Genomic DNA, 15,892 nt, shown 5'->3' with positions numbered 1-15,892 from the left:
GCCGCCGGAGCCAGAATCTGCCCCGGTCCGGCTCGAGGACAGCAGAATCTGGATCGTCTTTGGAATGAGGGGACACTGCACTCCGGTCTCCGGAGGCTAGTCATAGTCCGAACCCCCCCTCCAGACTCCCGGAGGATGTAGCAACTAGCAAGATTCCATGGAAGGAAAAGGCCATCTGGAGGATTTACAGTTTGGAGCCACAAAAGCGGGAACGTGATCCCGCAGTCTAAAGGTTCCCTCGCAAAGCCTTAGAATTCAGGAAGCTTATGAGAGGATCGACTATGAACACAAAGGTATCGATGACATCGAGGTAGGATCTGATGATCCGCACCCCGAGGGTTTGGTGAACTCTGTACCACGCGAGATGGTCATCACTTTCATCTATTCGAAACCTCTTACCCTCCCCTAAGATATGGGAGCTAGGGGGGGGGAAAGGGTGGCATGACAAACATGATCAGCTTACCTCATCTCGACTCGCAAAACCTGTGGAAAAGGCCTGTTGTGTACCTAGCACATGAAACATGCACTGTGATTGCTGTGAACTTCAAGAAGATCATCGATGATTATTCCAGTTTTGGGTTTAGACTTTGCCTGCGCCATCATCAAAATTATCAGTAGGTGATAGATCAGGTGTCGAATCCGAACCCGAATCAGCCTTGCCTGAGGCTGTCAAGAGTCAAGACACCTGCCTTAGGTAATCCCATCCAACTTTGGACCCGCTCGAACAAACAGGGAAATTTGGTCTTCACAACCTTCAGTATCCCCGTCGGACGATCTGAGCCCGAGCGCAGTTCCGGTCCGGTCCAGTGTGGACAGTTTAGTCTGTTCAACTGTGCCCGAGACATAAGTCTGCATACCTCCTTGCAGATAATCTCCTTTTCTACTAAAAGGGGTAATCGATGACGGCTGCAGGCTTCCCATTTGCGGTATACTGTCGGATGGCTTCCACGCCTTTAGCCTCCAGAAAGACACTGTGATATGCAACAAAATCTTCGACCAGATTACACACCTACGACAAAAAATCACAATACTATAACTCCGCCACCTCCCTGATTCGTCGAAGTGGAGAGCTTGCCTATGACCCAATCTTGAACAGCCCACACTTGGGGTATGTTATTGTGGGCACTGGGCGGGTTCTTGTCGAGAGTTGGACGGAATCATCCCGCTGCTCGAGCGTGTTATCATCAGATAAGACCGGCGCGCTCACTAACCTTCGAAGCGCTGCAACTAACCTCCTAGGAAGCTAGCAACAGCAAATTGGAGCACGCTGTACGTTGCACTAAATAAGTCGCTTGAGCCCGTTCTCTGAGGCTAAGCTTGAGGGACCAGGGGACGGCTCCCTAGCCAGCCAAGACACTACGGCGCTACGCATGGTGTAGCCACTAAGATTTCCTTGACTAATTAGCATTAGATGAGTAGACGGGCTACGCCGCGACGGAATACCCGCCATATTATTCGCGTCCTAACAAGAGATTTTAAGAGGCTGTCTACTACCCACCGCCAAGCAGCGTTTTCGAGTTCGTCTATCTAAGTGGCTTGGTTGTCCCCCCCCATAGACCTCACCCTCCGCTACACGGACAGGCGAATCAGCCTCATCAGTTCCACATCGAAGGTGCTGAGGACCGGAAAACCCGACAGGGCACGTAGGCCGAAGATGTCTGCGATCGACACCGCACTCGCCGTATGTGTTGGCCAGAAGAACTTAGGCCAGTTGGGCTTGTCAAAGAGCGGAACGGCCCTTCCGGTGTCTGTTCCACACAAGCAACCACAGTTGCACGAGCATCAATATCAAGTCCTAATCTATTCTTGATCGAAGAAAGTTCACTGGTCAGATTAGTTATTCGGATTCTTCCAGTGTGTAACCAAGATATAGTTTGTGTACTTTTCCGTGTGTTCCATTATTTCCAGAGCATTTCGCTGATAACGTATAATAGACACAAGCTAATCCCAATACCGGAAAATAACGTCTCCCTGTCATAGTAGCCCCTGTCAGCATGGCCCCCTGCTAGCACGAGCCCTAGTAGCGAATGATGACCGACGCTGAGCTCGACACGGTGTAATCTAGTCACCTGAAGACCAGGAAAGTGTGATCGGCCGTCCAACCCTTCTAGCGGCTATTGGTGAAGATGCAGTTTCCGTGCTGCGTCGAACATTCCACACGTCAGCCTACGGTTTACGTTGGATACTACTTTGGGAGAGGTACATCTTCATGCAGCTTCTAGTTTGCAACCTACTGCAACCTAGTCTGTACTATTGTTACAGGTCACAGAGCCACGAGGCCTGTTACTTCGCGCCTTGACAGGGGTGCCATGCGCTCTGAAATGGTTGATATCCACATGGTCTGATCTCACTCCTGCCACATCCGGCCTACTGCGGATCGCTATAGTATCCTAAAGTGTCAATGGGTTTGCGAGCCGCGACTTGCAGGGCTTGCATGTCTTCGAGCAGTTGGGAATGACCCTGGCGCGTCAGCTTGAACCATCGTGCCCAGGGTCCCCAGATACCCCTGCTCCCTCTGAACCATCAAGGGCCTGATCCGACAACCAGCCTGTGAAGAGTCACCTTACCAGACCAAGCTAGCAGAATCGTCCCTCCCCAGCAGCTCTGCACCGCCCTTTTCCATCACGGACTAAACCTCGAAGGAACGAATACCCTGCTAGCGAGGGAGCACTAGTTCAAAGGATCTAAGGAATCCTTCAGACAATGGCTTTTATCCGACGACTAATGATGTGCGCAGAACAAATTAATTGCGCCCGGACTAATATGCCGGGCGTCCCGACATGGATCCAGTCTTCTGCATGGCACTCAGGAGTGTTTCATCCATCCACACGTGTGCTGGCTGCGGAGCACCACCCCCTGGTGAGCACGACGGCGATCATGCAGTACTTCGATACCGGCAGGGATCGCAAGATAGCGGGGTCACTTGCCACGAGGCATCCTTGCCCCTAGAAGATTCCAGATAATCTCTTTGACGCGAAAAGAAGAGCTCTGTTCAAACTAGTACGGTGACTCCCGCATGTGTATCAATGCCCTCATTCGACAGTAACATGCCAGTATGGTCCCTAACCTTTTTACTTCTGCTGAGATACCGATACTCCTCCACATGGATTACCTGTATTCCTCCACTTTGCAACCAAGTTCTATGCAGGCAACGTAGCAGGAACAGCCACCAACAGGCACCAACCGGAACCAACATGTTGGGTTGGCGTTCGCCGCTGACTCGTTCACAGATCCTGCAATCGCAATTTAAGCATGACACTATCAACAGGGCAGAAATGTCAGCTGTGCAGAGTAAGATGCACTAAGCAAGGCCTTCTGTCACGGTTGTCTCAGTACCTCTGCACCCTACCATCTGCTCATTAAAATAATGGCAGAGTTGTGCGCATACCATGTATGAGACGAAACAGCATACTGCAATCCTGTTACATTCAGCTGCAGGTCATCGATGAGTGGATTCCAACAGATCTTGCCCCTGACGAGTCTAATCCTGGAACTCTTTCCATTTGACCATCCTGACTCTCATGTCGACTTCCTTTCCGTCAACCACGAACCGGCCATCTCCGCGGTGGTGAGCCATCTTCATTTCCCTCTTCCTTCGTTTGCCACCACCAACACGATCGTCATCATCTGCTGGGTCTCTGCTTCCCTGGCCATACTCTAGATCCATGTCTTTATTGATCCATGCTCCAGTCACCTTCAGCACCCATAGATTGTACTTTGCCACCAACGCTCGGTCCTCAACCATACATTGAATGTTGGCAATAACATCCTTCCCTCCAACCAAAGGCGCCCGTGCTCTCGCTTTCTCTCCCCCTTTTCTACCCCAAGACTCATCTGCAGATGCAGGATCAGGAGCTGGGACGGGGTTTATTCCAAAAGACACCCATTTATTGACATCTTCTCCACTGCAGTTGCCGATATCAACGGTCTGCTCCAACATCTCCACCGCAGGAATGGCGAGCACGCATTCGCCCGTCTTCTTCAGATTATCATAGCTCTTGTCCCACGGCCCAATGCAAGCACCGACAAGTGTTGGTCCTTCGTGCTGGATCATCATATGAAAGCCCATTGTCATTATGTTGTGCGTCTTGTTGGCTAAGGAGCCGGTCGCCACAAGCAGGATGGGCCCAGGCTCCAGGAGTCGGTTGACCTTGTGGATAGGATAGGCCATGAACTGGTCCAGACCATTTCGCTTATCACCGCCATCGTTGGAGCTGAAATCTAGTCTCGATTTCTTCGGTGCCCGGTCCGGCTCCGACTCCGACTCGTTCAGGGGTTGCTGCAGAGCGACATCGACATCCCCTTTCGTGTTCGGGTCCTTCCTGCGAGACATGTCTGCCGTAGACCTTACCCGTCTCCTTTCGATATACGTATGTGCAGATGAAAGTATAGAGACAAGGAATATACCCACACCACGTGCGTTGTCGCTTGTCAAGAGACCATGCGCAGGTCTTCGAGGTAAATTGCAGTGAAGAAGTAGTTGCTGAGTCCAAGAGCAAACAGACAAAGAAATGCTACCAAACTTGGTTGCGGAACTGACTGCCTCTCTCCGCATTCCAAGAACTCGGGACCGCGCATTCCTGTTGGTCGGCTCTTTGTTCCCCCTCTAGTGAGTGACGTACTCAACCATTGTTCTCCACAAGCAGTGCTTAATATCTTGTGTGTTGAAAAGACACCATGCCTCGTGGACAAGAATGCATGTTACATACTCCCTACCTATCTACTACATGATTTGAAATTCATCGCTTGTTCCTGTTCCTCTCTCTTCCAATATCAGTCTTTCCCTGTCAGCCTCCAGCGTAGATAATAAACTCTTCAAACAACGTAGTACTCACCAGCTCATCATACATCATGCTCCCATCGAGAGGTTTTCAGCCATTATCCAGTCTTTTTTACTCTCCTCCAGAATAGTATGTCCATTCGGGTGGCAGAACTCCATGATAGTAGTGTTAGTTGACTGGGAGATGTCAATATTTCCAACCATAAATATATATAAATACTCTACTCACAAGTCGTCCCAATCAGCAATGCTAGTAGTATATACCCCGACATATATATAAAAGTCACTCTATAAACAAAAGCAACTAATTAGTAGTCACACCTCCAAATAAAAAAAGGAATTCACCAACAATAACCAAAAGCTGCACTCTATAATTCCACTCTAATCCCAATTTCCCAAAAAAAAACACTAGTAAATGAAAGAATCAACGATAATACTTATGTTGAAAGAAACTGACTGGCGTGATATATACTACAAATATATCTATCCCATATGAATATCCTACAATAGACAGTGAACTAAGGCGTCTTCGAAAAGAATATTAATATATGATCACGATATGCTGTTGTTAGTGACTGCTTGTCTTACTTAGTTGCTAGTCGGATATCTTGCATTTCTACCCTGGTGGTATAATACTAGTACAGATCTGCGATGAACTTTGAATCTATCGTGGCTTGGAAATTTATATATTTCTTACCGGTTAGTTTATATTAGTTGGTAGATCGAGAGAATCTATCAGCTGAATGATGCTTAGGTAGTACTATGTACCCATTGAGCACTCAAGAGTAGCTGGGATTAGCAAAAGGAGACTTCTATATGAATTACTAATACTAGATCAATTCGTGTTGCGTCGATTCACAGATGCTAAGGGTGGTGGAATAGTATGATAGTTGTCTGGATGGTTGTTAAAGATTGACTTGTTTGGCCAATTTTGAGCGCCTGTGCGTGATGTAGGGATTCGGATTCATTTTTTGTGGTGAGTAGTGCACTAACTACTACTCTGGTGGAGGTGCAGATATATATATATATATATATATTGTCATGTAGTAGTGCCCGGATAGTGATTCGTTATAAGGACATATCAATACTACAACACGTACCAGTAATATACGATTGGCGAGGCTATAAATATAAATATATCTGGAGCAAATATGCTTATATCCATCTTCGTTGGAAAATAATACCTCTGTTCATCATCTTGATGTTCAAAATCTGGATGTACTGCATCAAGACATGTGGGTCGATGCTTAAAAAAGATCCATACACAGCTACAAGATGATTGACTTGTATCAAAACATCAAGAAGCACATGGTATACATTCATCCTCACATTAGCTACAGGGCTGTCCGTCACATTACTTACAATCTTCCAGCCAAGGCTACTCTATGTAGTACCCATGGCAAGCACGCGCGGCCAACCGCCATAGAAACAAACATCGCATAAATAGAACAGTTGGGGGGTTCTCGGCTCAATAACAAAAAATTTGGGAGAATAAATGCTGTCCACGAGGGTAATCGACTAAAATACAGCCCACTTCAAACGCCTTATCAAATAATATGAGATCCTGGACTGATACACCTCAGCCCGACTCGTAGAGTCTTGACCTTGAGAAGCCCTTGTGATGAAAAAGAGAACACTTGGTCGGTGATGTAACCATCAATGGCGACAGTGACTTGGGGGTTTTCCTGAGGAGACCCAAGCCTCCACCAAAGTAAGAGTCACGGTCGGCTCTCTCAATAACAACGATCCTGGAAGGTTGCTATCCGCCACGGGCGGCATCATACCACACCTATAGAACGGACGTGCTTTTCATAGCCAGTGGCTGAAGGGGTCATCATATCCTATCTGCAGACATGCACTGATATTGCAAGGTCGCCGAATAGTCCAGCAGGAATAAAGAAAAAGAGAGCAAGGATAGCTGTCGTGAAGGGTGAATTTATGGTGACAAGCGAAGGTTGTGTAGGGTAGGAAGTAAATATGTGGCAGGGCATGGCTCTATCGTTAAAAGACATGCACAGATAGGATGTTGGTCCACAAACGGCACTGTCCATGGGAAGCTGGCGATCGCATCCCTTCTAGCGTCGATCGGGGTTGGTCACCTAGTACTTCGTTAGCTCAAGTCCTCTATCCTCATTCATCGTTCAGCTAAGCTCACCTGCAGGATGCGACGCGAGAAGTCTTGATCGTCATCGATGCTGCCATTGCTCTGACGGCGCTGGGCCATAAAGTCTCCATCGAAACGGGAATCCGACATGGAGTGCTGGGACATCGGGTTGCCATAGTTGTCCACACCAACACTACGACGGTATTGCGACTTGCGGTTCTTGAAGCGCCACAGGAAGAAGCCAGCGCCAGCAAGAGCACAGGCTCCCACTACACCCACGACGACGCCCGCCGCAATGGCAGCAGTGTTGGCACTCGAGCTCTTCTTCTGTGACGCTTCAGTAGCACCCTCGGCAGTTGCAGACGCGCTCGCTTCGGTTCCGGACGTTGCATACACGGTTTGCGTGGTGCCAGAGCTAGTGACGACATGGGCTTCTTGGGTTGATGATGTAGACGTTTCGCTGTCGGTGGTCGAGGTACTTGTGCTCGAGGCCGAATAATGGTCAACGTCGTTCTCAATGCCCGTAAGATAGACGGAATAAGTATTGCTGCCACCACCTATGTTGTCACCGTCAGCAAACGCGCCACGGAAGATTCATACCAGGAGAACATACATTCCACAGAAGGCCAGCCGGCACATGCGACATTACACTTGCTGTCATCAACCTTTGCTGACGAGGCAGGTAGCAGGTTACCACAGAGACAGTCCTGTCCGTTATGCAAGGCAAAGACTGAGTAGTTGTCCTTCAAACACAGCTTTTGACAGTACCCATCACTCTGATATGTATATGTTCCCTGATCTTTCAGTGGTGTCGAGTCGGAGTAACAGCCATTGTATTCCTCGGTATAGGCATGTGTTGCAGGCAGACTGATGGACAGGAGAAGGGCTGAGGCAGCGAGAGCCGACCGCATCGTGAATGATTTCGTGGTATGGAACATGGTCGACGTAAGAAATGATCCCAAGGGGTAAGGTTTGGTTGGTTGAGTTTGGCGAGAAGTGACCTCAAAGAAACAGCCAGGGAGGTTGATTGAAGAATAAGGGACGACCTGCGTAACCCTTTGAACCTCTCAGAGCCACTTGAAAATTGATAGTCCTGGTCGTCTTTCTCTCTCCTAGGTCCTCGAGCTGGACGTGTCGCGACGGTCCTCCGGGAAGTGAAGAGCACGAATGGGTTGCAAGGGCCGACGCTGAGGATAAGTGACGTAGATGGGACCAGGCCTTGACGTGGAGATCAGGTCGGGTATAGACCGACAGCAGAGGGTCAGAGGATGGTGGTAGGTGAAGATTAGAGTGAAGATAGTGATGAAAGAGCGTGGTGTCTGCCCTGGGGGTAGGCGGTCCCTAGCGGGGAAGGGCCCTTTGGACCGGTCGTTTCAAGCACCCCTTTCTGTCGGAAAGAGTTTAATGAGCGAGCCTGAACGGACGGTTCAGGAAGGGAAATCAGCCAAGGTTAAAATCGCACCCGCAGCAACAGGGGGGGCCAGAGAGAGAGAGGAAAGTAATAACGAGGAAGTAGCAGTTTCTATTACGGCCCTTGAGAGAGAGAGAGATCGGGATTCCAGATAATAGAAGCTCGACCTGGGCCAAAACAGTTCTGAAGAAGCGAGAGTATGAAGAGTTGGAAAAATGAAAATCCAAATGAAAATAGGAATAAAAATTCACAAAAACAATAATGTCCTAAAAGAAGGCCAAAAAGAGCGACTGAGTTGAAGCAGGAGGGAGAAAAGAGGGTCAGGGAAGGGGAAAGCGACAGAACGATTGACAGACTCCTTCCTGGGACACACAGGGTGACTACTGCATAGGCGGAGAACTGGACTGGGAAGGCATTAAGCGACGCACTGACGGGAGACTAGCCCAGGCAGGAGAGGAGGAGGAGGAGGAGGAGGAGGAGGAGGCGTAGTTACTAGTACTACTGTGTAGTAGTAGGGGGAGGTCAGAGACAAGAGGGAGGAGAAGGGAGGGGAGGGGGGGTGGTTGTGTGTGAGGAAAGCGCCCTGTGTGCCTGTCTGTCTGTCTGTCTGTCTGTCTGTTCTGCAGCAGCAGCGGCAGCTCGTTAGTTAGTGAGTGTGCTAAGTTCGCCCGTACTAAAGTTTCCCCTACTGGACGGCCGAAAAAAAAGGGACAAACAAAAGCGTGAGGGAGGAGCATCATTCCCATCATTCCCTGCCTTCTCCCCCAATAGCAGTGCGTGATTCCAGACGCGGTTCTCTTGTTGGTGGTTCCCCGACGGGACCTGACCCTGGATGCGCAGGGCGGTAATTTACCACGTCCCGCGTACCTGTCGCTGTGATCCAATCATCTTCCTTATATCATATTACATCAGCAGACCCGTCCAGGGGCAGGGCTCATCCCTTTCCTTTTCGGGCCACACGGGGCGGCACAATAACAATTGGAGCTGCTGCTGGCATGCACTAAAATCATCCCCATCCACTCGGTCATGGGGTGGGCGGGCGTGATGACTGGTGGCGGCGCTGTATATTTCTCCCATACAAAGAGGGGAATGGGCGGAAAAGGCACATGCTCAGGCGTTTTTGGGGGGAACTCGCCCTTCTCTGCTCCATAACATACTTTATTCCTTCCGTCTGATGCCGCGGTCGGAACTCGAAAGGCATGAAATGTGCGATTCATAGGCACATACCAGCATCTTCTGATCTAGTTGGCGAGGATACTCTCCTTCGCCCTCATGTAAACTCCATATGGCTACTTCTACATTCCATGCAAGTTCCCTAATGGAATTATGTCTGTCCCTTACCATCATTATTCGGCACCACCGGCAAGACAAGTACGTACCCAACTCAAAAACATAAAGAAACCGAAAACGACCAGAATTGGAAGAAGCAAATCGAATTTTGCCCGGAAAGAGGTTTATAAATAGTAAAGATCCTCGGTACGAACTCGGGCACTGATGCCCTCTTCTGTACGAGGAGGACACAAGCCTCGCGCAAACTCGCCCGTCTACCCTCACCAGTAACAATGCTGCTGCTCGGGTGCTGGCACCAGCCATTGAATGTCGATAGAAACCGCTGCTCCACGATGGACTTTTTCAAATCTGACTGACTAATGATGATGAGTTGTACCAGGTCTTATTCGTAGCAGTCCTTGCATGACTGCATGACGGGCAGCGCGAAGTTTCCCTGCCCACTTGTAAGGAGATTTCCGGACCCAACCTTTAGGCAATGGAATTGGTTCTGGCGTCAATAATGCTTTTGGTCTCTAATTCGTTGCGCCATCCATATCGAGACCTAAGAGCGTAAACCAACTACGTATCTAGTAGCATCAAACACCCGTCAGTAGTCTTCCCCCCCCAAACTTTTGAGCCGGCACACATTGAGGACGAACGGCGGAGGATGTCACTGGTCAGGGGAGTCAATTAACCGCCCAAACTCCGGGGCCATCGCAATTCCAACAGACGCTGAGAGAATCCAAACTAATCCTTTTTGATCCTTGATCCGCATGGTCTGCCCAATGGGATGTTGATGCTTAGGGGGAGCTATGCACGCCGTCACGGACTCGAGTGCTCCAGTTTGTTAGTTAGTTGGTAGTTAGCGACCGGCGGGCCCTCTTCTCTTTCGAGTCAGAAAAGAGTTCGACTTTCCTCGTGCTTGGCTTTACCGTTGAAGCAGTCACTAGTGGGTAGCGATTCAACTTCTGCCAGACTAACTTACTATACGTATCAGAGCTTCATTTGCCACATCACTGTTTCGGTCGAGGGAGATCCTCTTGCATCATTGCCAAACCTGCAACAGGAATGGTTCCGATGGTTCAAGACGGTCGGGTCGATTCCGGGGTGCGGTGGGCGGCGCTGCTTAGGCAGATTGTGGGACCTTGGAACCCCTGCAGAAGTGCAGCCTGCGCCCCGTAAAAAAGTTCTGTATGTAGAAGTGTGTATGTGTGTGTAAACACCACCTTTCTACGCAAGGATTCTCCGCTTCTCCCCCATTGACGCGTAAATCTGCAGATTCTGTGCAGGAAATAGAATCACGGCGCTTCTCGACAAACAAAATTTTAGGTGCTACTGAATTGTCATGGGCTGATTCCAGTTGCAGGAGGTTGATTGATAGGCAATGGGAAGTGCGACTGATGACGACTCCTCGGTCGGGAACTATGTTCAATAGGAAACAACCGGCGACTTTTTGCCGCCCATTCTACAGGAAGTAGACACATGTCTGTTACATCGTGCATGTTGCGTTTACTTTTACTTCTTTGGAGCGCGCGTGTGGAGGAAGATGCTGGATCATCGCCACCAATTACATACCCACAAGTTGTATTAGAAGATGGAACAAACATGCACGATTAACTGTTCCGTGTCCGCGGCCCATGGAAGGAATTCTAGAAGTAGGTATGGAGCACTCCCTTCACATGCCGAATAAGCTTATTATCCGTTTTCATCATCATGCCAGGCCTGGTAGCGGATGTCCGAAATTTAGCATTCTCCGGGGTGTCTATCGTGGTTTTGTCTATGCTGCGATGGCTGTAGGATTTCGTGCTCTGGCTTGCACTGGCAAAGCTCGACCTAGAACACCATCCACCTATGTCAGAATTCCCAAAATAGTACGGATGAACCGGCAAAGGATAAAGGTAAGAGCTGAGAAAAGGAAAAAAAAAAAAAAAAGCAAGGAAAACAAAGACCAATTCCCACCTACTAGTAGTAAATGACCAAGAGAATATTGTTGTAGAAAATGAAACTATCAACACCACAACCCCATCCATCCACAGGGCAAAGGGAAGATCACCGGCACTGCCGGGAATCCACTACACAGACACATACGCACACACACACTTAACGCTTTTCTCGGCCTGTCCGGATACCTACTCCGGCAAGTCTTCGCGGCTGTTCCCCATGATCGCGCAAATTAGAATCTGTCGAGTGGCTGACCACCTGACCAAGACAGTACTAGTCTTCTAGACAGAGACGGTGAGCCAGCCAGCGAGCGAGCAAGCAAGTGAGTCAAGCGGCCCAGTAGAAAAAGTAGAAGAGAAGAAATGAGACCCAAACTCAAAGTGAAACCCTGGACGAGGGTCTAGAACGTGTCACCAGGATCCACGATGTCTCTCCCGGGGTTTCCATTTTTAAAAGCTCCGTCAATGATAGACCAGTCGTGAACGCGCAAGAGACAATAGCGCAGGATTTTCTATTGCTTTGCCAAGGAAGAGAATTTCGGCTCTACACGGTAGATATTTTCTGGTCGGGCTGGCTGAGGGACACGAGGATGGATCATTGGGACTGGAACTGACCTGACCTGGTAACATTAACCTCAGGGTCTCACTCGGTCTTGAGTGTGAGTGAATGTGTGTGTGTGTGTGTGTGTGTGTGTGTGTGTGACCATAACTGACTCGGGGGATGGCGTGGGGTTGGTCTTGGTGACTCACTCCAATCTCTTTTCTTTTTTCGCTTTCTTTTATGTTCAGTGGAATAATTGGAAGGAGATGTCGATGATCATATATCTAGCTAGTCATTGAGGGAATAGGGAATTCTAAGACATCGTGTTCTGTAATATTAGTAGTTCGAAATCGGTAGAGTAACTCAGAAGGCTAGAATCTCCATAGAGGGATTGAGTGGCCATCGGCTCCATCGTCTAGTTCCTGATCTGCTTATCGACACGAGAGGGGACTGTTCCTCATGATTTTGGACTCGGCGTGCATTGGACTTCGCTCCGTTTAAGGTAGGTCCTGTGGCATGATTGAGTCAATGATATGACACATCGATTATATGAAAATCGGATGTGGATGATCATTTCGTTTGGGTTCAATTTCCTACTTACGAGCTTATTGCAAGCTGGGCCGTTATATTCCCCCCTGTGGACGACGTCTACGGATGTACTTGTGACGTCTCCTGCATGAATCTGAATATCGCCTTGGTTCGAAGCGAACGTCCAATGTCACCTGTTGCTCTTAATAGTTCCTTCAATACATACCAGCCTAAAATATTACATAGATTATTTCACACCTAACTTTTCAGGCTGATTCTTGAATATGCTCGCTATTGAGAACTAGAGCACGAAGTATTGCGTAGGTGCTGCACAATGACATAACAAGGATCGCCATAATATAAAGCTTTATGATATCATCATTGCAATAAACTGAAAGTTAATCTCCTCCTGTAAACAATACCAATCCCGATACTTGCTGAAGATGAAGTGCGAGACACTATGCAACATATGCAACATATGCAAATTATTTTCATTTCTGTGACAACTGCGTTATCTTCCACAGATACATCGCACCATACTATTTTTGCTTTCCCTGTTTTCTGGTCTCCCTTGGTGTATATTGCTGGTAAAAAACATCTCTATCACATATGGGAATCCTGATCCGGACAAGTGCCTAATTGTCCATTCGGCTTTCCATGCACTTAAGGCTTAGGGATATGCAGCGTTTTGCTGACCATGAGACATCCATGCAAGACAAACAACAGTACCAGCGGGTGGAACTCGAACGCTGTGCCCTGGGCTACAAGGCCGAGGGGTAGATCATCCAGCACCCAGTCTTGAGAGACGCAGTAGGCCAGGAAAAAGGTGATTGACAAGGTCGTTGGGATGGGCGTGCCCTCAAAGTACTTCGACTTTCCAGACTTGTCTTTCGGCAGAACAGCAACAGTCACGTTGAACCGTGCCAAGCGTGTCAGGCCGCACAGAACAAAGAAGGAGAGGAGCAAATGGTCGAGGCTGGTGCGCATTCCGAGCGCAAAAGCTGCGGCAGCGGGTGCCATTCCGAAGGAAATCTAGAGCACGGAAAGCGAACAATGAGTGAAAAGAATATTGTGACAAGTGGAGTGGGAGACCGTACCAAATCGGCCAGTGAATCAAGCTCTTGTCCCATGAGCGACGACTTTTTCCTCCACCTAGCAATCCGTCCATCCATGAAATCGAAAAACAGCCCGAAGGGCATGAAGATCAGAGCCGCCCAAATTGCACCAAAATCACGAGGGTCACCAAGACAGTAACGCATCGAAGAAAAGACGGACATCACTGTGTATGAGTGGTTAGTCCCGGGTCGTCAGGCTCGAAGGAAGGAGAAAATTTGTGCTTGCCTCCGCAGAATCCTGTAATGGGTGTTAGTTGATGCCTTTGATTCGGGCTGTAGACGGATCTGAGGAAGGATCTAGTTTATTACCATTGAGTTCAGTTACCAGATCAGCAAGATGCAGAGCCCTGATGTGCGTAAATGTGTAAGTGCAACGGTTCGGTTGAATTCCTAGCAAAGGACTCTCAATGGCTAACCTGATCATGCTAAAATGACCTGTTTCGGAAGAGAGAAGCATCTTTTGCTTTTCTTGACCTGCTATCACTTAGCTTCCCAGACTCTGAGGATATTGTTGCAGGGATGCAGGCTCACCACCGTCACCCGCAGGTGGGACACCGCTAGTCGTGGAAGTATTTGACGGCATGGCAGAAACCCTGCGAGACATGCTCAGGTGTATTTGACGGAAAGAAGATCCTCGCAGGACAAACAGTCGAAATAGTGGCGTACGTTGGATATAATCGAAGACAGGTCGCGAGGATAGGAAAGAAATGATGCAATGGTACTAGGCAGCTGTCTTCAGAAGTGTTGACAGGCGCACAGATTCTACGGCACAAGCGTGGCCAGACGTCATTGCAAGGCGGTGTTGCCATGCGCCACACGCGGTCACAAGCCACTCTAGACCATCGCTGAAAAAGTTACTGCGCCACATTTGCCATCCAGTCATATAAGCATTTTACGGCTTCTTCGAAGACCTGGAACAAATAATGAAAGAACAATATTTCGCATAATCGATCGTAGCAATACATGAATTGGATGGCTGAGATTCACGACAGCCTCTGCGTACAGAGAACCAGCAAATTTTTCCTAGGATGCACAAGAATATAGAGACAAATAAATTCCTGTAAAAGCTCCCGTTTCCCATAACGCCGTAAGAAGACAGTACTACCAGGCAAGACAGAGACTGTCTACCGTCCTCGGAAGCCTCCACCACGAGGACCTCCTCTGCCACCACCCCTCGAGAAACCACCGCCGAAACCACCACCGCCACCACCACGGAAGCCACCACCGCGGGGGCCACCGCGTCCTCTGGGAGCGCCGCCGCGACCACCACGCATGGGGCCACCACGGCCACCACCACGGCCACCGCGCATGGGACCGCCTCGGGCACCACCGCCAGCTCTCTTGGGCTTGGCAGCACCTGCATTCTGGTTAGGATCAAGCACATTGGATTGTTGCGCGAAGCGAGTGAAATCATACCGGGAGCGGGCTTGGGCTTGGGAAGGAACCTAGTTTTGCAAAGTTAGACAAGTTTCCATTATGATCAAGAACAACTCGCAACATACTTCTCCAAGGGAAGGAGCTTGTCGCCACCAATGTAGACCTTGTCACCAGGCTTGAAGGAGGTTGCGACAATTCCTTCCTGGGGCTTGATGGTGAAGTAGACCTGGTTGATAGGGCCCAGGACTTCATCGACCTTGCCGATAGGGGTCTATTGAAGAATTGCGTTAGCGCATCGCGAGTTTGCGGAGAGTAGCTAGGTCGAGCATACCTTGTTCTCGAGGTAGATGGGGGCGTTGAAGTAGGGAATCTTGGGGTTGATCGATTCGCAAACCATCTCGCCTTCGCAAGAATGCATGACAGTTCCCATCTCTAGTTATTCCGCGTTAGTCCCAATCACTCCAGTCGCATTTTGGCGTATAATTACCCAGAACTTGGGCAGGGGGACCGAGAGGTTGCTGGAAACCTCCGCGACCTATCCGACGAAATTTTCGTTAGCTCATACCCAGCATTGCGATCAACCTCTTATGTTGCTAGAGCTCACCTCCACGGCCACCGAAACCGCCACGGCCTCCACGGAAAGACATCTTTAATTGCTGTTGTTGCGGTCGACCTGGATCTCGGAGTCCGGAGAAGTTTTCAAATGGTGGGAAGCTCGAAACGGTAAAGTGTCGCTAGCCGCAAGGGCAGTTTTCTGTCACGTGCCTCACCGCCTTCGGGCCCTCACTGTCGATTTGCGTTTCATGATCGTCCGATTCCTTAGATAT

At 49.2% G+C, this 15,892-nt stretch overlaps 7 protein-coding genes across 7 annotated transcripts; 1 reads left to right on the top strand and 6 right to left on the bottom strand.

Moving 5' to 3' along the window:
- Window positions 1-3,481: 3,481 nt before the first annotated feature.
- On the bottom strand, window positions 3,482-4,333 carry BDQ94DRAFT_166980 (flavin reductase family protein; the record flags this gene model as incomplete). The annotated part of the gene is made up of 1 exon (XM_026770693.1): window positions 3,482-4,333. The coding sequence occupies one exon, from the start codon at window positions 4,331-4,333 to the stop codon at window positions 3,482-3,484; it is 852 nt and encodes a 283-aa protein (XP_026629913.1).
- A 2,146-nt stretch (window positions 4,334-6,479) lies between these two features.
- Window positions 6,480-8,004, bottom strand: BDQ94DRAFT_103333 (WSC domain-containing protein). The gene is made up of 3 exons (XM_026763381.1): window positions 7,498-8,004; window positions 6,936-7,441; window positions 6,480-6,879 (listed from the first exon to the last, which is right to left on the bottom strand). Exons 1-3 carry the CDS (start codon window positions 7,820-7,822, stop codon window positions 6,856-6,858), a joined length of 855 nt encoding a protein of 284 aa, XP_026629912.1. The 5' UTR covers window positions 7,823-8,004; the 3' UTR covers window positions 6,480-6,855.
- A 1,375-nt stretch (window positions 8,005-9,379) lies between these two features.
- BDQ94DRAFT_137043 (uncharacterized protein) lies at window positions 9,380-9,778 on the bottom strand. The gene has a single exon (XM_026764989.1). It carries the CDS (start codon window positions 9,640-9,642, stop codon window positions 9,454-9,456), a length of 189 nt encoding a protein of 62 aa, XP_026629911.1. The 5' UTR covers window positions 9,643-9,778; the 3' UTR covers window positions 9,380-9,453.
- A 1,270-nt stretch (window positions 9,779-11,048) lies between these two features.
- Window positions 11,049-11,838, top strand: BDQ94DRAFT_137042 (uncharacterized protein). The gene is made up of 2 exons (XM_026764988.1): window positions 11,049-11,397; window positions 11,528-11,838. Exons 1-2 carry the CDS (start codon window positions 11,202-11,204, stop codon window positions 11,788-11,790), a joined length of 459 nt encoding a protein of 152 aa, XP_026629910.1. The 5' UTR covers window positions 11,049-11,201; the 3' UTR covers window positions 11,791-11,838.
- On the bottom strand, window positions 11,839-12,268 carry BDQ94DRAFT_137040 (uncharacterized protein). Its single transcript, XM_026764987.1, has one exon. The coding sequence runs from the start codon at window positions 12,132-12,134 to the stop codon at window positions 11,967-11,969; it is 168 nt and encodes a 55-aa protein (XP_026629909.1). The 5' UTR covers window positions 12,135-12,268; the 3' UTR covers window positions 11,839-11,966.
- A 675-nt stretch (window positions 12,269-12,943) lies between these two features.
- On the bottom strand, window positions 12,944-14,436 carry BDQ94DRAFT_103210 (CDP-diacylglycerol-serine O-phosphatidyltransferase). The gene is made up of 6 exons (XM_026763380.1): window positions 14,220-14,436; window positions 14,105-14,162; window positions 13,998-14,035; window positions 13,915-13,926; window positions 13,671-13,852; window positions 12,944-13,605 (listed from the first exon to the last, which is right to left on the bottom strand). The coding sequence occupies exons 1-6, from the start codon at window positions 14,290-14,292 to the stop codon at window positions 13,237-13,239; spliced, it is 732 nt and encodes a 243-aa protein (XP_026629908.1). The 5' UTR covers window positions 14,293-14,436; the 3' UTR covers window positions 12,944-13,236.
- Window positions 14,437-15,886, bottom strand: BDQ94DRAFT_103209 (H/ACA ribonucleoprotein complex subunit GAR1/NAF1). Its single transcript, XM_026763379.1, has 5 exons — window positions 15,670-15,886; window positions 15,553-15,600; window positions 15,397-15,497; window positions 15,191-15,336; window positions 14,437-15,133 (listed from the first exon to the last, which is right to left on the bottom strand). The coding sequence occupies exons 1-5, from the start codon at window positions 15,710-15,712 to the stop codon at window positions 14,581-14,583; spliced, it is 891 nt and encodes a 296-aa protein (XP_026629907.1). The 5' UTR covers window positions 15,713-15,886; the 3' UTR covers window positions 14,437-14,580.
- Window positions 15,887-15,892: the final 6 nt, after the last annotated feature.

This window comes from Aspergillus welwitschiae (genome assembly GCF_003344945.1).
Source record: "Aspergillus welwitschiae strain CBS 139.54b unplaced genomic scaffold BDQ94scaffold_5, whole genome shotgun sequence".
NCBI classification, from domain to species: Eukaryota; Fungi; Ascomycota; class Eurotiomycetes; order Eurotiales; family Aspergillaceae; genus Aspergillus; species Aspergillus welwitschiae.
This window is presented reverse-complemented; position numbering and strand designations above follow the sequence as displayed.